This window comes from Vipera ursinii, assembly GCF_947247035.1.
Source record: "Vipera ursinii genome assembly, chromosome: 9".
NCBI lineage: Eukaryota > Metazoa > Chordata > Lepidosauria > Squamata > Viperidae > Vipera > Vipera ursinii.
The window spans coordinates 24,404,646-24,424,389 of record NC_139523.1 but is presented as its reverse complement, the minus strand read 5'-3'; the positions used below and the strand labels follow the sequence as shown (position 1 = coordinate 24,424,389).

Sequence of the window (19,744 nt, the reverse complement as noted above, 5' to 3'; positions counted from 1 at the left end):
TGCTTTAGAGGCAGGTCGTTCTTCGCAAAGCCTGCCTCCCGTTGGCCGCGTCCGGAATTGATTGACGCGGCCCCGGCCAACGACGGAGCAGCATCGTTTCCGCGCGCTGTTTGGGACGGTTACGGGGCGCTGAGCCGCGGTGCCGGCGGAGGCTGAAAGGGGGGAAGAGAACCGCCGGTTGGCAAACAGTCGGGCTCGGTAGGGATGATGGCCGGCGGAGGAGGAGCAGGAGGCGGCTGCTTCTACCCGCGAACAACGAACCCGAGCCTCGAGTCGCCGCCTCTCCTCAGCCTGAGGCGAAGGTCGAAACAGCAAGGGCCGGAGGAGGCGGTGAGGGGCGGGGCAAGCCAAGGAGGGGCGGGGCCGCCGAGATGGGCGGATTCAGAATGCGGGGGGGGAGGGGGGCGGAACCCAGAGCGTGGTGACGTAGTGGGCGGAGCTGGAGAGTGGGCGTAACCCGGAAAAGCTTCCTGTAGCACTCTTCTAGGTTGGGTCTGGGGGTTTTTGTGTGTATTTTGGTGGAGCGGGTCAATCAATCAGACTAGAGCTGGAAGGGACCTTGGAGGTCTTGTAGCCCAATCCCTTGCTCTGGCTGGGGAATTCTGGGAGTTGAAGTCCAAAAGTCTTAAAAGTTGCCAAGCTTGGGGACCCCTGGCCTAACTTACCCATCTTTGTTTATCAACCATTCAAAGTTAGCACTGAAAGAAATGACTCCCCCTTAGGACCATTGCAGCATCCCCAGGGTCCTATCAAAATGGAAGCGCTGGCCATGCGTTTACAAGGATTGTGAACTGGATTGGTAGGTGCCCCAATGTTTTGTCTGCTTCCCGGCAGGTGACCCTTGAGCGAGTGTTGGGAATAACTGCTCAGACCAGCAATGGCTTAAGTTGTGACCCAAACTCGGGACGCATCGCATATCCAACAGGGTGAGTCCTTTGCTGCCATAGATTGAAACTCTTGGGCGCACCATAGAAATCCCTGCACAAATCCAGTAAGCTTAAAGGCAGACGAGGTGGAGGGCAAATCTGTTTCCAAATCTTCAGGGGTAGGAAATGCCTTTATATCATAGCCCCTTAAACCAAAGTTTATGCCAAATGCTGTGGTGACAGTGAATTTTTTCTGAGAGTCGGGGTGGCATGGTGGTCTATTGCTGGAATGGCAAGGGGGAGATGCGTCTTTTCATTTAACCCAATTTATTAGATTTGATTATAGCTGCCCGCTCCAGAAGATTCTGGAGGGTTACAAAATCCTTTTCACCACCTAAACCAGATAGCATCTTTAGTGCTGTTTGGTCCCTATTTCATGGCCAGAAGAAGGAAGTTATCCTTCTGTTAACCTTAATATTTTTCCATAGTTTATCCTGAGAACACACCTAGTAAACCAGTGGCTTATGTGTTTTCTGTCATTTTCTCCTGCAGCTCTGAAAGCTGTTTGGAAGCAGTTCTTTCCATTTTCAATAAAATGCATGTGTTTAATGTTCATTTTCATTTAAAGGGGCCCATCACAAACCACACTTTATTGCCTTTACTGACAATTTGTTCAGACAAAGCATAATTTAGCTGTTATCGTATACTATTTAAAAGAGTTCCAGGTTCTTCTCGCTCAGGGCCAGAGGCTTATCCTGGATCACTCTTTTAGACTGTGATTTAGTGTGTTTTGAAAGCAAAAGAACTGCAACCCTGATCAGCTTTTACCTGCGAGGGGTCCTCAAATTTTCCCTCCCCTTCTGAATCCTGGAAAACTTTCTCAACATCTTCCTCTTTCCCTCAGATGTGTGGTTGTGGTTTTCAGTCCTCAGAAGAACCAGCAAAGGCACATCGTTAATACAGCCCGGTAAGCCACTCTTCCGATTTTTATTTCATCCTTCCCGAAGCCGTCTTGCTTAGCAGTGGAAATTTTGGGCTCAGTTGTGGTTGTAAGTCGAGGACTACCTTAGTGGATGTATTCTACTAGTGTTCATTTTTTTTTGAAGAAAGAAAGAAATGAAGGTTTTCTCTCTTTTTAAGGAAAACTGTGAGCGCTTTGTCTTTCTCTCCTGATGGGAAATACATTGCCACTGGAGAGGTGAGTAACTCTTTTCTTAGATAGTACAATTAAAAAGCTAAAAAACAACATGAAGTAAAAATGATAAATAGAAAAGTAGAAAGTCCAAAAACAGGCTGTTGCAAAGAACCGGTCTATTTATCAACTCTTCATTCTGTTGCGCTCGTCAGATAGGTTTGCTGTTTCCCCCCCACCCCCAGGTCCTGTACCATAAGGCCCTTATTATAAATCATGCAGGAGTATCCCCAGCGGGAGTGGTGTATTTGTGAAGCTTTTGCGATAAAACAGGAAGAGCTTGCTTAAGGATGAATGTGGCCTGAATACAAAAATGAATGGCCAGTTGATTGAGATAGGCCGGTGAAGAGAATGAGTGAGAATCAATTCATGAAAAACAATTACATGAGGAAAGAGGGAATGGGCCGCTCTGAGAAACGAGCAAAAGGCTACACAAGAAGCATTTTATGGAAGTGGTAAAACGAAAGAGCTGGTGTAAGCTGCAGTTAACTACATTTCCTTTGCTTTTCTTTTCTCAAGGTTTAATTTCTTTGGCTTATTGCTTCCTTTCTGAACAGTGTGAGTGTGTGTGTGTGTGCATCTCATAGCAAAGAGGGCTTTGCATAGTCTTTAAGGCAGCTCCTTGGCTGAGTTGACCAATGCTCAGATGAAGGCCTCTCCTAATTCTCTTATTTATTTATTGCTATCCTTTTATTATTTTTACAAATAATGAAAGGCAGCAAATATGTCTTCCTCCTCCTATTTTCCCACAAAACAACAATCCTGTGAGGTGAGTAGGGCTGAGAGAGAGAGGGACTTTCATGGCTAAGGCAGGACTAGAACTCCCACCTCCTGGTCATTGACCCAAAGTCACCCAGCTTTCATGCTGGGTTTCATGCCTAAAGTGGGAACTCACCTCCTGGCAATTAGCCCAAAGCCACCTTTCATCATGCCTTTCATCGTGATTAGAACTCACCACCCCCTGGTGACTGGCCTATAGTCACCCAGCTAGCTTTCGTGCCCAAGGCAGGACTAGAACTCACCGGCTCCCACTTTCTAGCCTGGTGCCTTAACCACTAGACTAAACTGGCTCTTTTCTGGGTTTTCTGCCCACAGAACGGGCACCAGCCGGCCGTCCGAGTCTGGGATGCAGAGGAGAAGTCCCAGGTGTCCGAACTTCACGGCCACAAGCACGGCGTGGCCTGTGTGGCCTTCTCTCCCAGTATGAAATACCTCGTGTCAGTCGGGTATCCTCATGACATGAAAGTGAATGTGTGGGACTGGAAGGTAAGACCCTCTTGCGGGATCCATGGGGAGGCCCCGTTCACAAGGTCTGGAACACCAGGATCTTCACCGAGATACAGTGTACGGATTCTACAGCAGGAGAACCCGGATGTAATGGGTAGAACAGGAGAACTTGGATATGGTTCTCACATCCTGAAGGTCCCAATATGACAGGTTGGGTTTTGCTTTCGCATGTTAAGAGAACCCTGATATGGCTTGGTCACTCAATCATGGTTAAAAGAAGATGACGTAGCCACCACCCAGATTGACAAACTCTGTTTTCAACTCCTTGACCTACGACCACAATTGAGCCCAAAGTGTCTGTTGCTAAGCGAGACAGTTAAGTGAGTTTTGCCCCATTTTACAACCTTTCTTGCCAGAGTTATTAGGCGAATCACTGCAGTTGTTAAGTTAGTGACATGATTGTAAAGTGAATCTGGCTTCCCCCCTAGTCTTTGCTTGTCAGATGATCGCAGAAGGGGATCACGTGACCCCGGGACACAGCAACTGTGATAAATTTGAGCCAGTTGCCAGGCATCTGAATTTTGAACACGAGACCGTGGGGATGCTGCATTGGTCGTTAAGTGGGAAAACCGGCCATAAGTCATTTTTTCAGTGCTTGTAACTTTGAAGGGTCATTAAATGAACTGCTGTAAGTCGAGGGTGTACTTCTGTCCTGAGCAGATCTTACAGCAATTGCTGGGTGGTGTTTATTCCCCACAGAGCGATACCCTCATCGCCTCCAACAAAGTCTCTTCCAAAGTTATGGCCATCTCCTTCTCAGAGGACAGCTATTTTGTGACAGTCGGGCACCGCCATGTCAAGTTCTGGTTTCTGGATGGCTCCAGAGAAATTAAGGTAAGCCTGTACCTTATACCAGGTATAGTGTCCAGCCTTGGCAACTTTAAGACCTGTGGACTTCAATTCCCAGAATTCCCCGGCCGCCTTGATGACTTTGATGGCCTTCAGGAAGAAACTTAAAAACCTGTCTTAAAATATTTTTATGTATTTATGGTCGCACTAAGCAGCCGCTGTGGTGTCCTAATCTGATATCTCCCTTCCAACATGTTTTATTTCAGTCATTTTCAAAAATTATGACTTTTATCTCCTCTAAGCTGCTCAGAGGCCTGCATGAACAGGTGGCCTTAAAAAGCCATTAAAGAGTCAAGGTGGGCAGCTCTGGCCCTTTTACGACCTGCAGACTTCACCTCCCAGAATTCCTGAGCCAGCCAATCATGGCATTCTGGGAATTGAAGTCGAACTCCCAGGAATTCTTTGGACTTGAAGTCCACAGGTCATAAAGGACCCATAGTGGCCCAGCCTTGCTCTACTGGTAGTCTTTGCCTTACGACCACAACTGAGCCCAACATTTCTGTTGCTAAGCGAGACATTTGTTAAGTGAGTTTTATCCCATTTTATGACCTTTCTTGAAACAATCGTTAAGTGAATCCCTGCAGTTCTTAAGTGAGTGACACAGGTTGTTAAGTGAATCTGGCTTCCCCATTGACTTTGCTTGTCAGAAGGTCGCAAAATGAGATCACAGGACACTCTGGGATGCTGCACCCGTCATAAGTATGAACCAGTTGCCAAGCGTCTGGGAATGTTGCAATGGTCGTAAGTGCGAAAAACGGTCATAACTTCTTTTCAGTGCTGTTGTAAGCTTGAATGGTCAGTAAATGAACGGTTGTAAGCCGAGGCTTGCCTGTATAGCCTGTGACGATCACTGCCTCTCGCAGATTAAGGAGACGGTTCCCCTGGTGGGTCGCTCTGGTCTCCTTGGGGAGCTTCACAACAATACCTTCTGCGATGTGGCGTGTGGCCATGGCAAAATGGCCGGCAGCACCTTCTGCATTTCCTACTCCGGGTTGCTTTGCCTGTTTAACGAGAAGCGCATCTTGGAAAAATGGATCGATTTGAAAGTAAGCGGGCCATTTTTTGCTCCTGCGGGATACGCCACCCTTGCTCCTTTAGGATCACCCCTAATGCACCTTTTTCTCCTTCCCTCGAGGTGACGCTGGCCAACTGCATTTGTGTCAGCGAAGAATTCATTTTCTGTGGCTGTGCTAACGGAACCGTGCGCCTCTTCCAAGCACACAACTTGCATTACCTCTCCGACTTGCCCAAGCCGCACTACCTGGGCATCGATGTGGCTACCGACCCGACCCTGAGGTTGGCATTGCTCAGGCTGAGCTGGAAAATACAGGGGCACCCAATAGATCCCGCACCCACCCCCCCTTGGGGCTTTCTTCACTGCCCAAAATCACCTGGCCAGCTTTCATGGCAGGACTAGAACTCCCAGCCTCCTGTCGATTGGCCCAAAGTCACCCACCTGGCTTCCATGCCTAAGGCGGGATTAGAACTCACCATCTCCCTGTTTCTAGCCTGGAGCCTTAATCACTAGAGCATATTGGCTCCCCCAAACCTTGCTTTTTTCTAGCTACAAATCCTGCTTCTCAGTAATCCTCAGATACGGAGTGATTGATACTTTGGGAAGACCCATTTTTCTGCAAGCAGTGGCATTTTTCCCCCAGAGGAGCTAATAGGTTTTTGTGGAAGTTACAGTCCAGCACATTGGATTCTTTTGCACCTCCCTCCCCCTCCTCCCCTTAGCAACACCTGGTGTTTTCCAGAAGGCCAGATGCCTCCTATCCAGATGCTATTGCCGTTGTCTTCGACCCTCGCCGTCACTGGCTCTCCTGTGTGTACAAGGATCACAGCGTGTACATCTGGGATGTGAAAGACAAGGGCCACGTTGGGAAAGTGTGGTCGGATCTTTTCCACAGCTCCTTTGTCTGGAACGTTGAGGTAAGTGGCTGCTTCTGTTGGGAAGGGAGGGGAAGTCACTTGCTGGGATCCTGGGTGGCCTTGGATGGGGGGGTCCCCTGCTGCCTGAGCATGTCCCCCTCGCCTGCAGAGCTCAGCCCTCCCCCCTTAGTTCTGTGACCAGGAATGGAAAGACCGCCCGTGTTGACGTTCTCATTTCTCTCTTATGCTGCGGGCTCCGTCTTAGGTTTATCCCGAGTTCGAAAACCGCCAAGGCTGTTTGCCCCCAGGATCTTTTCTAACGTGTTCCTCAGACAGCACTATACGGTTTTGGAACTTGGAAAACAACACGCACGGACCTTTCAAGAAGAACGTCTACAGCGACGTAAGTTCCTCCTCTTTCTTACAGGGCGGTTGTAGGCTGGCTTCCCCCCACTGGTGAGGCAGAGTGTATTTCAAGGGCTGAAGAGAATTAAAACCTTACCCTGTTAATTTCCTTTTGATGTGCCGTCCTACTTCTCTCCTCCCTAAAGAACTTGCTGAAGGTGGTGTATGTGGAAAAGAGCACTCCGTATTTGCAAGATTCAACGAATTTGCCGGAACGAAATGACAACGTCGGCTACATTGATGTAAAATCCGGCGTCCGAGTGATGCAGATCAGCCCCGATGGTCAGCACTTGGCCTCTGGGGACAGAGCCGGAAATCTGAGGTGGGTCTTGGATTGGTTTCCTTCCTTCCATGCTGGATGTTTGTCTGTTGCAATACCCACTTAACCCTTCTCTGTCCCTTTATCCATGCTGGGATACAACTTTAGTCCGACACTCACAAGGCCTTGAGTAATCCATCCAAAAGGTACAGGCAGTCCTCGACTTACAACAGTTCATGTAGTGACCAAAGTTACAATGATGCTGAAAAAGGGACTTGTGACCAGTTTTCACACTTCAGTATCCCCAGGGTCACGTGATCAAAATTCAGATGCTTGGCAACTGACTCATATTTACGACGGTTGCAGTGTCCTGGGGTCAGGTGATCCCCTTTTGCATCCTTCTGACAAGCAAAGTCAATGGGGAAGCCAGATTCACTTAACAGCCGTGCGACTCACTTAACAAATTCAGGGATTTGCTTAACAATTGCAGCAAGAAAGGTCATAAAATGGGGCAAAACTCTGTTAACAACTGTCTTGCTTAGCAACAGGAATTTTGGGCTCGACTGTTGTAAGTCGAGGACTACCTGTAGATCATTACCTGGGAATCGATGGCCATTAAGTCTGACCGGCACACTTAGCTGATTTTGCTCCCTTGCCAGAGTTTGACCATCGGATGTAGCTGGTCGATTTTTTTGTAATTTCTGATAGGTTCTGATTCTGCACCCTGGGAAATGCCAGACATGGATTCCAATCAGTGAACTTTCAGACCGTTAATTATTTTTTTTTGAACTTTTGTCTTGCAGGATACATGAGCTAAAATTCATGGCGGAAGTGATGAAATTTGAGGCCCACGATTCGGAAGTCCTCTGCTTGGAGTATTCCAAACCAGAAACAGGTTGCTTTTTAAATCTGGAAGTTTGTGTGGCTGAACTTTTATATTTTTTAAGCCAGGCGGGTCCAACCCGAGAGCCTGCACGGCTAGTAAGGCGGCCCCACCAGATCGTAAACTTTTTAACCTTGATATGTGATTTACATACATTGACTAGATTATGTACAGATAGTCCTCGGCCTAACGACCACAACTGAGCCCAGCATTTCTGTTTATGTTAAGTGGGACAGTTGTTAAATGAGGTTTGCTCCATTTTATGACCTTCCTGGCCACAGTTGCTAAGTGAATCCCTGCAGTTCATAAGTTAGTAACCCGGTTGGTAAGTGAATCTGGCTTCCCCCGTTGACTTTGCTTGCCAGAAGGTCACACCTTGGGACACGGCAACGGTCATAAACATGAATCAGTTGCCAATCATCCGACTATTGATCACATGACCAGGGGGAGGGAGCAACGGTGGTAAAGGTGAAAAAAGATCCTAAGTCTCTTTTTTCAGTGCTGTTGTAACTTTGAATGGTCAATAAATGCACGGCTGCAAGTCGGGGACTGCCTGTATTTTGTATGTGGCCCAAGACAATTCCTCCTCACTCAGTGTGGCCCCACCAGGCCAAAAGGTTGGATCCCCGTGTTTTGTGTTGTGTGTGCAGACCCACCCATGACACACATACACCCGCACCCCCACACTCACAAACAGAAACAGATACCTTGCTGCCTAAGGCATCTTCTAACAATTCTGTCACTGCAATTCTTGGGATTTTCGGGAGCAGCTTTGCGTCACTTTGAAAGAAATGCAGCGGGAGTGTTTTCCCCCCTCTGCTTGCAGGCCTGGCGCTCTTGGCCTCAGCGAGTCGAGATCGGCTGATTCACGTCCTGAATGTGGGAAGCAGTTACAAATTGGAGCAGACCTTGGATGACCATTCCTCAGCTATAACAGCAGTCAGGTTCGCTGGTAAGCAGGCAGAAATAACTTGGCCAGAAGGCGCTGCTTAAGACCCCTCGGGTACGGAGTCCTGTGACAAATCTGTTTGTAAGTCCTTCTGACCATCTTTCAGCCTTTCTCAAACCATGTTGGCCAGGGATAGCAGGAACTGGAGGCCCGTCCTGCACGGCACCAGGATGGATAAACTGGGATGAGGCTGAAGCATAAATCTGAAAAGCTTATTATAAAAGATAAATTACCTGAACACGAGAAGGCTAATCTGTCTGACCTCCTTTTCTTCATCAACTTTTTTTCCCCCAATAGGAAATAACCGTATTCAGATGATTAGCTGTGGAGCTGACAAAAGCATTTATTTTCGCAGCGTGCAAAAGGTTCTTAGAATTATTTATCATTATATTATAAAAACAATTACAATTCTTAGCTGTTTGAGCAGCATATAAATAGATGTAAATAGATATAAAGAGTAAAATAGAGTCGACTGGAGTTGGCTGAGTCTGAATTGAATATATTGAATATATTCAGTTAAACACGAGCTGTTGATTCACAGTTTGGTGGCCCATGGCGTTGTGTTGGCCGTTCACTTTAGTCTGATTTAAGGAGTTGAACAAAACTTTTCCTGCGCAAATTTATCGAAACAGCTGCTGATCAGGCAGGACTTCCAGTAGGGTTAGGGTCTCCAATGACCCCGGATTGCTGGGGGTTCTCTGTGCTCGTCTCCAGGGAATCTGGATGGGCATTACGGAAACGGTCTAGGTTGCATTTGTTGTTCCTGCAGCTTCTCCTTGTTTGGCATTTCTGATCATAATTAGCAGAACGTTGCTAATTTTCTCCCTTTTTATATTAAAATAACAATTCCCTTTCCGGGAGTCGCAGTGTACAGATTTCACTCTGCCTGTATCCTTCTATAGGCCAGTTGCTTTCCAGTTGAAACCCAACTCATTTGGGGAGTCCGGTTGCGGGGAGCTTGTTACCCCTAGTTTTAAGGTGGCTGGATCAAAATCCCTACCCTGCTTCCTCACTCCAGGTCGGAGGCGGAATTAATTTTATCCGGTCTCACCACGTTGCAGAGAAGACCACGTTGTATGACATGGACGTGGATATAACTCAGAAGTACGTCGCTGTGGCCTGCCAGGACAGAAACGTCAGGTGAGATGCTGTCCAGCGCTCTCCTCGCCCTCGTGAATTCCCGAAACTACGCCTGAGTGGAGAAAACAAGGGAGGCCTTGGCTTTCCCCCGGCCAGGGACTGGAGCCCAGCCTTCGGGGTGCAGCGGAGGCTGAGCCTCGCCAGTGGCCTGTCCCGCCCATAAGACCTCTGCCTTGAGCCAGCCCCAGCCTGAGCCGAGCTTAATTCTCACCTTCCAGGATTTACAACACGTTCAGCGGGAAGCAGAAGGGCTGCTACAAAGGGGCCCACAGTGACGATGGATCCCTGCTCAAGGTAAAGGAGATGCGTAGAAAAATGTGTTCCCCCAGGGCAGAATCGGGCATTGCCCGCTGCTTGCAAGGAGAGACTTTTTTTTCCAGATTAGAATTTAATGTCTCAAAGAGGCTTGGAAAGATCAAAAATTTGGCTAACTGTCTCTTGGCCAGTAATTGTATTTGTTCACTGTCCAGAATCCCCTGTGAGGTGGATGGTTGGTTTCTTAATTATATAGATAGATAGATAGATAGATAGATAGATAGATAGATAGATAGATAGATAGATAGATAGATAGATACAGACATAGCAATTTGCAGAAAAGACACCATTTGATATAGTCTGGTTTCTGATCCCTCTGCAGGTCCAGTTTGATCCTTCTGGAACATTCCTGGCCACTAGTTGCTCGGATAAAAGCATTTCCATTATCGACTTCCGCTCTGGAGAATGTGTGGCCAAAATGTTTGGGCACTCAGGTTTGTTTCCTGGTCTTGCTATTTTGAATTTCTCTGATTTTCTCTGGTACGCCGGTATGAAGCCAACAGAGACATGTGCTGGCTGATCCAATGCTTTGCACATGCTCAGAGGCTATCCTGTGAATAAGAGTGACCCAAGTGATACCTGGAAGACCTTCGTCTAAATCAGGGGTCTCAAACTGCCGGCCTGTGGGCCGGACGCGTCATCCGGAAGCCACGCCCACCCTATTGCCAGCAATCGCAAAACAGTCCTGATATGTCTCGCGACGTCATATGACATTGCGAGTTTGACATGGTCTAAATCAAGGGGAACCACGCACTAATTCACACCTTCTACATTGCAGAAGTCATCACAGGGATGAAATTTACCTTCGACTGCAAACATCTGATCACCGTCTCGGGAGACAGGTGGGCGGTCTGGTCTCTCCAAGCTGCATGTACGACTTTCAAGGCTTGTGAGATTCCAGGCTGATCCAGGAAGGACAGTGGGAGAATTTAATGCACACTGGGGTGGTGGCCGGTTTTGAGGGATGAGGCTGTCTGTGCCGTGGGGCACAATTCAGATCTAGGCTGGGAAAAGCAGGGTGGGGGCCCCACCCCTGCAGGGATCCCTACTTTTTAACAGCATTTATCCTTCTGTTCTTCAGCTGCATCTTTGTGTGGCGCCTGAGCCCTGAAATTACCGCTTGCATGAAGCAGCACCTGAGGGAACTGGAACAGATCCAGGTGCAGCAGGAGGTCAGGGACTCTGCGTGGCCCCCCGTGGTCAGGTACCGGACCAGCCTGAGCTCTCAAGTCCAGAAACTCTGGCCCAGCTGTGCAAAGAAACAGATGCTTTGAACCTTCCTTTCCAGGGTGGAAATGTTTGAAAGAGTCCCCTGCCAGGATGTGGTTGATTCTGATTTGGAGGAGGAGGAAGAGGAGGAGGAGGAGGAGGAGGAGGAGGAAGAAGAAGAGGAAGAATTAGCTCTGCAGACCCCGGTTAAAGATGACCTTGATCCAGGTATGTCTTGGGGCAAGCCAAGTTATCTGAGTTAGCAATAATTTTATTTTATCTGCTTTGTCATTTTATATCTGATGATTTTAACGCTTGGTTAACGTTTTATCCTGTAAGCTGTCCGGAGTCGTATGATGTGAGACGGGCAGCAAATAAATTTAATAATAATAATCATAATAACCTCTAACACCATCCCACATCCGGACCTGCCTCTCCCAGGCCCTTGGAAAGGACTCGATAGGTAGACAAAAATGCCAAACCCAGTCTGAACATCTGTGTGATGAATATAGCAACCACAACAATCATATTATTATTATTGTTATTATTATTATTATTATTATTAATAATAATAATAATAATAATAATAATAATAATAATAATAATAATAATAAACCTTACTTGGAAGTGCCTATATACTTAGCAGCTCTAAAGTCCTTGGTCAGCACTGTTAAGTTTTTAACCAGTCCCAGACTGTGAATTGAATTGGAGATTAAATCTCCCATAAAAATAATGATGACGGAGGGCTGCGGAGACGGGCTGGGCCGAGAGCATCCTGACCTGCAGGCTACTAAAAAGACGTGGCCTTCCTTGCCTGGAGCCCTCCAGGTCTATCAGGAGTGCAGTTTGGGGAGCTGTGACCACCATTGCTTTGGAACTCATAAATTGGGCAGAACCGCTGCAGCATCTGCTAAATCCCTGAAGAATTTAGAAGTGGCTTTTCCCCCCCCCTCCTCCTCCTCCTCTTTCCTGATGAAACGGAGGAAAGGTTGGTAACGTCAGGAACGCTGGCAGTCTATCGTTTTTAGTATAGTTTGGACAGCCGGAATGGTCGAGGATTTCCTGCTTCAGCAGAGGGTTGGGCTAGAAGACCTCCGGCTCTGCAGTTCTGCTATTTCTTCTAACTTTCTCTTCTTTGGGGGAAACCATCCAGCCCCCTTCTCTTTGTTACTACGGAGCACAGCTTCTTAGACAGGTTGCGCAAACTTCCACGCTTATGTTTCGATTATTAAAACGCCCCAAGCTGGTTCCTTGCATACACTGTCTACCTTCACTCTCCACCCATCCCTCCTAATGTGGGTTTTCTCTTCCCCCCCCCTCCCCGTGCTGCTTTCCAGCTCCTGTCTGTGTCCTCTCTAATGGCAAACTGCCCATGTGGGCAAAGAGACTGGTAAGTCGCACCCGATGGTCGAGCTGCCCCAAGGGGACCGGAATTTCTGGAGATGAAAGAGAGCACAGCTAGTAGTACAGGTAGTCCTCGGCTTAGGACCACAGTTGGGGCCAGAATTTCCAGCGGCTGCTAAATGAATGGCACCCAGTTTTACAACTTTTTGCCATCACAATCCCCGCAGTTGTTCGGTGAATCGGGCTTCCCCCATTGACTTTGCTTTGTCAAAGCTGGCTGGGAAGGTGATCAGGTGACCCTGGGATGCTGCAACCGTCGTAAATCCACGTCAGTTCTGATCAGGTGACCGTTGGGGACGCTTGTGGGTCAGTCACTTTTGTCAGTGCTGTTGTAACTGAACGGTCGCTAAACAAACAGCTGTAAGCCGAGGACTGCCTGTAACAACGAGAGGTGTGCTGCTTGGATTCTTCCACTGCCTTCCCTAACCCGGCCCTTCAGGGCTTGGGGGGTGGCAGCCATTGAGGTCTCCCCCATCTAGAGCAGGGGTCTCCAACCCCCGATCCGTGGACCAGTGCTGGGCCGCGGCATGCCAGCAACCGGTCCACACAAACAAGCAAAGCCCCATCTGTGGGGTGCAGGCAGCACACAAAACCAGGCCCCCTCTGGTCTGTGGAGAAACCTCCCTCCCTGGTGCCCCAAAGGTCGGGGGCCTCTGATCTAGAGGGCTCTGCCCTTCATTCAGTGCAGGCCTTTGCCTGGCTTCCCCAGCTGGGTGGGGCAGGGCCAGCCAGGTCTTCTGAGTCCCCCTCTCCGAGGCTCTCCTCCTCTGTCTTCCCTTCCCAGCTCGGAGAAGCAGACCACTCAGACAGCAGCGCCTTTCACGCCAGAGTCAGCTACCAGCCCCAGGGCCGTTGGGCTGAGCGAGCCGACAAAGAGCCCCTTAAAGCCATCCTGGACGCCGACTTAAGCTTCTTCACCCCGATTCAGAGCCGCAGCCTGGCTGAGACGGACCTGGACCGGCTGATTTTAGAGGTGGGCGGGGAGGGGTCGGTCTGCTTGGCTGACCCTAAACGAGTGCCCGCATTTATCCCCGAGCCCTCATAACGAAGGGCTAGTCCTGAGGAGGCGTCAATGAAAGGAACGCTTTCGCTTTGCCACGCAGACCGAGGATTCTCCCAGCAACGTAACCGAAGGCTTCAAGCAACCGATTCTGTCTTCCGACGAGGACACAGTCCAGGGGCTGGAGGGCAGCGGGAGCACCCTCTACGCCTCCCAGGCGGAGAGCAGTCCTTCCTTCAGGGAGAGGTTTGTTTTCCACAGACCCCGAGGACACGTTCTCGGAAAGAAATCCCAGTGCGGCCGTCCTGGACTCGAGCAGGAGGCTGGTCAGGAGGCCTGCTGCATGCTGGAGCCTGGGAGGAGCTCTGGGGCAGAGAGCCTACGTTGTCCTCGCCTGCTCAGTTCACCTGAGCCCGGGAAGGGTGGATCCACCAGCGGCCGCCTTCTTTTCTCCTTCAAGGTCGCTCCCTCAGCCTGTGTTCGAGGAGGAAGCTTCCAGCCCCAAAGACAAGGCGCCTGAGAAAATCTGCTCTGTGACGCCCTTGGATGCTGACCTGCCTCTTTCCGGGCATCAGCACGAAGGTAAGATCCCTGCACAGCCCTCATGGATCCCTCCCCAGCTTGTACCAGATCAAGCGGGTCCTTTTCGTGAGCCGGCCGACCGCTGGTCCTAGAAGTCCTGTCGTGTTCAACTCCCACAATTCCCTTAGCCATTGCTAGGAATTCTGGGAGCTGGCCACTCTTTCTGGAGGACGCCAAGTTGAGGAAAGCGATCTGAAGCGGCCAGAGAAGAAGAATCGGGTTTTTTTCTGCACCAATGATGAATCAACACCAAGCCGCTCTCGGTCTAGTCCACCCACTCAGAGAAATCTGGAGAAGGAGGAGGGGGATTGTGGGCTCAGCTGCCATCCATCCCAAAAGGGTGAGGGAGAAGGGGGGCATTTCGCAGTCCACCTTGATGGAGGAAGAAGGCGGCTGGCAGGAGAGATACAGGTAGTCCTCGGCTTACAACATTTCATTTAGTGACCATTCCAAATGACGACACTGAAAAATTTTTTGACTGTGTTTCCCGCTTACAACTGTTGCAGCATCCCCAGGATCGTGTGATCAAAATTGGGATGCTTGGCAACTGGCTCATATTTATGACAGTCGCAGGATCAGGTGACCCCCTTTCGCCACCTCCTGCCAAGCAAAGTCCGTGGGCAAGCCAGATTCACTTAACCACCGTGTTCCTAACTTAACAACTGCAGTGATTCACTTAACAACGGTGGCAAGAAAATGTCGTAAAATGGGGCAAAACTCACTTAACAAATGTTTCACTGAACAGAAATTTTGGGCTCAATTGTGGTTGTAAGTCGAGGACCACCTGTATTAAGGACGAGTGCTTGAGACGCAGGCTAGAAACCCTCCCCCCCCCAGCACCTGAGCCTCCCCTTTGCTTTCCGCTCTGCAGAGGCCGAAGCAGAGACGGCCAACCTGGACGAGAACTTCTCCCAGAATGGGTCGCTGCCCCAGACGCCGGAGCAGGAACGATACCTCAAGCACCACTTCGAAACCCTGGCCGGGGACCCCCTGGAAGGTAACGCCCGGCCGGTCTCGGCCAGGCGCAAGAAACCGGGAGCCAGGATAGGGTCCCAAAGCCCTTTGGGTTTCTTTTTAATGTGCCTGTGCACAAGAATCTGATCTACTAAAGGTCGAGGCGAATTGGCACCAGCGGGGAGTCGACAGACTCTTGGGGGTGGGCGGAGGTCTCTTAGGCGCTGTGTGTCCCCCTGCTTGGGCTGAGCTTGGCCATCTCTTGCGGCCTTAGACAGAGGGGTTTTAAGCATGGAGTTGGGCTTCTGAGGGGTGAAGAATGGAGTCTGGGGCCACTTCAAGACCATTTGCCAGGATTTCGGCTGTAGATCAGCTGCAGGTGCCGTCCCTGTCAGAGTCCCGTAATGGCCTACAATTCCAGGGCCAACCGGCACAGAAAGCAGCTCGCCCCCTCACCACTTGAACTGGGCCTGTGAGTTGCCACCCCCTTGGCCCCTTCCAGAGTCAGGGGAGCCGACCCCAAGCCTCGGGAAGCAAGCTGGGGCAGCCCTCCTCCTCACCTTCATGCCAGGATGGGGCATGTTTTTTCGGCTCGCCTATGCTAAGCAGCCAGGTAACAAGATGCTCCAGGCCCTGCCTCCCAAGTCCAGAGTTGGTCCTTTCTCTTGGCTTCTGCCCATATCCGGAGTGCAGGAGACTCATACAAACTGTGGGGTGCTTGGTGCTCTCTGAGCTGGTTTTCTTGCAGACGTTTCATCACCCAACCAGGGAGCATTATCAGTGCTAGAAGGGAGAGGGGTTGTGGAGTGGGAGAGGAGGAGGAGGAGGAGGAGGGGAGGAAAAAGAGGAGGAGGAGGACTATGGGCTCCTTGGTGCTCTCAGAGCTTAGTTGCTTTCTTGCAGACATTTCACGACCCAACTAGGTAACGTCATCAGCAAACCCCACTCCTTTCTGGCACGGATGATGTCACCCGCTTGAGCCATGAAACGTCTGCAAGAAAGCAACTAAGCTCAGAGAGCAGCAAGGAGCCCTCAGTTCAGCCCTGCGCTACAAAGGCTCTTCTTGGTTGGCACTCCCTGCCTTTCTTTCTTGTGTACAGAAAAAATTGATGGTTGTCTCCAAGATCTGCAGCCATTTGAAGACCGGGAGGACGGGGGGAGCCCGCTTCTGAATCCTCGCCTGAGCATCTCCGCCCGGTTTCTCTCGCGTGCTCAGAAGAACTGCAGGTCAGCTGCTTCCCTTCACGTTGCCTCTCTGTTTGTGGGGAAGCTTCGTCTAGAATCCTGCCCTGAGATTGTTCTCTCCGACACAGATTTGCGGCTGCATTTTTCCCAAGAGTCCGTCCGCTTGCGCAGGCAGCCTCCGCCGAACACCTCACAGAGGAGAGCTTACCACTCAGCGATTTCACGAAATTCAAGGCAAGTTGGTGGCTAGCCACCTACAAAACTGTTGTGCAGTGTATTAGACAGGTGGCCTGTATTAATGGGACGTGACGTCTCTGGAGAGTCTCAGCCACCCAGGTTGTCCCAAAGGGGCTTTTTTCAAGGGGCAACCAGACTTCCTTTGTTTTTCCTTGAAGACGTTTCGCTTCTCATCCAAGAACTGAAGGAAAAGCAAAGAAAGTCCAATTGCCCCTTGGGACCATGCAGCATGACGGTGCTGGCATCCCCCAGATTAATTTCTCAAATTCCAAATTAAAACTGGTGGATAGGAAAGGCATCCTTGACCGTAGCTGAACGAGAGCTTGTCTCCTAATGTGGGAACATCATCAGTGGTGGAATGAGGCCCCCCATCCAGCACTCCTGACTTGATAGAGAAACGAAGCTGCTGGCCTTAAACCTGCCCAGTGGCTCTCTAACCTCTGTGAAACACCTGGCTTTTAGAAACCTCCTGCAGAAATCCAGCTGGAGCTGAAAGGCAGCCCTGAGGCCAAAACATCCTGTGTTTCAGGTAAGTAGTTGGAGCCACCTTGGGATAAAATGAGTTTGATGCTGGCCCTGCAGAGGAACTGGCAGCCGATACGATCAGCTGGAACAATTTACCTGTCCCTTGAAAAGAGTGCAGTCGGCGGGATTTTGGTCTTTTTCCCAGCCTTGGTGAATCTCCAAAGAGGGATTTATTTCTTTTTTGTTATTGTTGTTATAATTATTTTTCCCCTCTGTTCTCCTTCTCAGAAATCCAGGGTCTCATCAAAAATTTTGAGTTGAGCTTGCAGGCTCTACGCCTCACATTTCAAGAGTCTTTGCAACTGTACGATAAGGTAAGGGGGGAGATTCCGGCATTTTATGAAAAATGAAACATGCAGCTTTACTTGGATGGGTGTGCCAGGTTCCTAAAATGTGCCTTGTGCTACATCAGGGATGTCCAACCTTGGCCTCTTTAAGAGACTTATGGACTTCAACTCCCAGAATTCCCTAGCCAGCACAGAATTCTGGGCGTTGAAGTCCATAAGTCTTAAAAGTGACCAAGGTTGGACCCCTCTCTGTTATATTCTAACATACTACTCTTATCCTCTCTCCTATCCCGGTGTGATCAAAAAATTAAAGGTGGCAGCATATGTTGAAAAAAAAGAGCTTTTAATCTCACAGCCATCTTGACCACACCCTGCTCCTATTTCCACTGCAGTTACTGTGTGGTTTTATTTTTGTAATGACGCCCGGAAGAGAGGCTTTGGCCGGGGACAGGCAGGTGGCAGTGCCAGAATGCGTTCCAATCTTTCAGGTGTCTTCTTGCACCGATGGGACCCCGGAGGAGCTCACCCACCTCAAGCAGAGGCTTTCTAGCACATTCTGCTGGATGAAGAGCGAACTGGCGAACAGAGACAGCAGGCATCACGCTGATGTAGCCACTGCCACGGACCCCTCGTCTTTCTGGCCGAGCTGCCTCCAGGAGGGCGAGGCCCACGCACTCCTGAAGCATTACTCTGACTCGCTGCTGAACCTGGTTCAGAAGAAGCTGGAGGAGGCCCAGAAAACCAGCCTGCCTTGAAGGGCCCCGTTCCTGCCCTTCCACACGTTTGTTGCGCACGGATGTTCGTTTCGGTGTGACTCCTGAGGAGCTGGCCGTTCGACAAGAGCACCGACCAATTCACGTGTTGCCTTTAGCTCTTTGTCCATAGGAAAAGTTTGACGGTTTGCCCAGATAGGCTGACAGTTCGGTCAGATTTTAACTCATCCTTTTATGGGAAAAAATAATGTTTTTATAAGACTTAAGGAAAGAGAGTTAAAATTCAGAAGGGCGTCCTGAAAGTCTCCTATGGTGCTGTTTTAAACTCGGGTTGCAGCACAGCTTTGTAACGGTTTACTCTTTTTTTTAAAGTTTTAAATATAATAAAATATTTTTGGATTTGAAAGAGGGGCAGACTGAACTGGCCATGCGTGAACCTCAGAGAGGAGCCAAGGGGGAGCCAAGATCCAAGTCAGATTTTCAGTCCCTGAACAAAGAAGCTATAATAAAGTAAGGGGGGAGTAAGGAGACCCTGAGAAGCCCAACACAGGCCACACCTAAGTGAATCTCTGCTCCAGGCTGAAAACCCTGCTTGGATTCGACTGAAAGCTGCCTGCCAAAAGATTTCAGCTCCATGCCTGCTGAAGTTCTTTGGATTTCTGACTAGGGAGTTCTGGGAGTTGAAGTCCACATATTTCCAACTTGCAAGGTTTGAGAAACACTGCAGTAAAGCTAAGGACGAGGCAGGATTGTATTCCTTCATCCACTTGGTTCGAGGGGGGGGGGCTCCATGGGAAGCAGAAGGCTGGATTTAATACAGTACTTAACCTTCTTCCGATTGGGCTTGCCTAAATCTCCATCCAGGGAACGGTTGCACGAGCTGCAGGTGAGCCGTTTTCCAGAGTGGTTTGTTAATCAAAAAAAAAAAAAAAGGATGCGCGCATTAAAATCACACTGCTCGGAAACCTGACCACGGAAACAGGTTTATTCAAATCAGAGCCTTCAACAAACATGGAAATCTGGTGCTGTTTGAAAAGAGACATGTTTGCTTTCAAGTGCAAAGCAGCACAAAGGCTGGGTGGGAGGAAGAAAAACCTCGGGGACACGGGTTCCCCAAATAACAACTCAACAACCCAGAGATCCACTGGGTTTAAGCTGACTTTTACTCCCAGCCCAGTAGAAGAGAGTGCGTATGGCTAGGCTCAGGTAGATGACCATTGAAGGAAAGATCCCTTTTGCATCCTTGGCTGGGGAATTCTGGGAGATGAAGTCCATTGACAAACACTGCTAATGCAAAGGTTGGGTCTCCATTGGACACCGAATTAAGTCACATTTTTTCTGTAATATGATCAAATATTCTGTTTGAGGTTTTTCCTTGTCCAGCCTACCCTACCTCACCGGATTGTTGTGCTGCAGGTGGTGGAAGGCTTAGCTGGTCTTCTCATGTTCAGATTCTGTTGCTGCTTTTGAAGATGTTTTTCTCATCCTGGTGGTAACCAGAGATGGATAACTGACCTTAACTCTGCTCTCCAGAGTTAAATTGCAAGATTTGCATAGATTGAATGCAAGCAGTTGTAGATCTGTAAATTAGAAGCAGCCAATATGCAAAAGAGAGGCAATGGGATGATCCC

General features: G+C 49.4%; 1 protein-coding gene across 2 annotated transcripts; it reads left to right on the top strand.

Moving 5' to 3' along the window:
* Nucleotides 1-83: 83 nt before the first annotated feature.
* On the top strand, nt 84-18,874 carry WDR62 (WD repeat domain 62). Of its 2 annotated transcripts, none has more exons than XM_083370007.1 (30): nt 84-198; nt 835-926; nt 1,771-1,833; nt 2,007-2,064; nt 3,154-3,324; nt 4,045-4,179; nt 5,058-5,240; nt 5,330-5,490; nt 5,952-6,126; nt 6,332-6,469; nt 6,618-6,793; nt 7,534-7,625; nt 8,440-8,565; nt 8,860-8,927; nt 9,581-9,702; nt 9,921-9,996; nt 10,340-10,451; nt 10,796-10,859; nt 11,099-11,221; nt 11,306-11,454; nt 12,564-12,616; nt 13,415-13,603; nt 13,734-13,876; nt 14,091-14,212; nt 15,084-15,209; nt 16,267-16,393; nt 16,480-16,585; nt 17,051-17,117; nt 17,342-17,427; nt 17,889-18,874. In XM_083370007.1, the coding sequence occupies exons 5-30, from the start codon at nt 3,262-3,264 to the stop codon at nt 18,153-18,155; spliced, it is 3,249 nt and encodes a 1,082-aa protein (XP_083226133.1). In that variant the 5' UTR covers nt 84-198; nt 835-926; nt 1,771-1,833; nt 2,007-2,064; nt 3,154-3,261; the 3' UTR covers nt 18,156-18,874. The 2 variants fall into 2 exon arrangements, with proteins under 2 accessions (XP_083226133.1, XP_083226134.1); XM_083370008.1 differs by having other exon boundaries at nt 140-330.
* The last annotated feature ends 870 nt before the right edge of the window (nt 18,875-19,744 follow it).

Excerpts from the sequence above, each read along its gene's own strand:
- WDR62 (XM_083370008.1), top strand. The coding sequence starts at position 205 with ATGATGGCCGGCGGAGGAGGAGCAGGAGGCGGCTGCTTCTACCCGCGA. Across the intron at positions 10,860-11,098 it reads ATCACCGTCTCGGGAGACAG|CTGCATCTTTGTGTGGCGCC; the intron begins GTGGGCGGTCTG and ends TCTGTTCTTCAG. Across the intron at positions 13,877-14,090 it reads AGTCCTTCCTTCAGGGAGAG|GTCGCTCCCTCAGCCTGTGT; the intron begins GTTTGTTTTCCA and ends TTCTCCTTCAAG.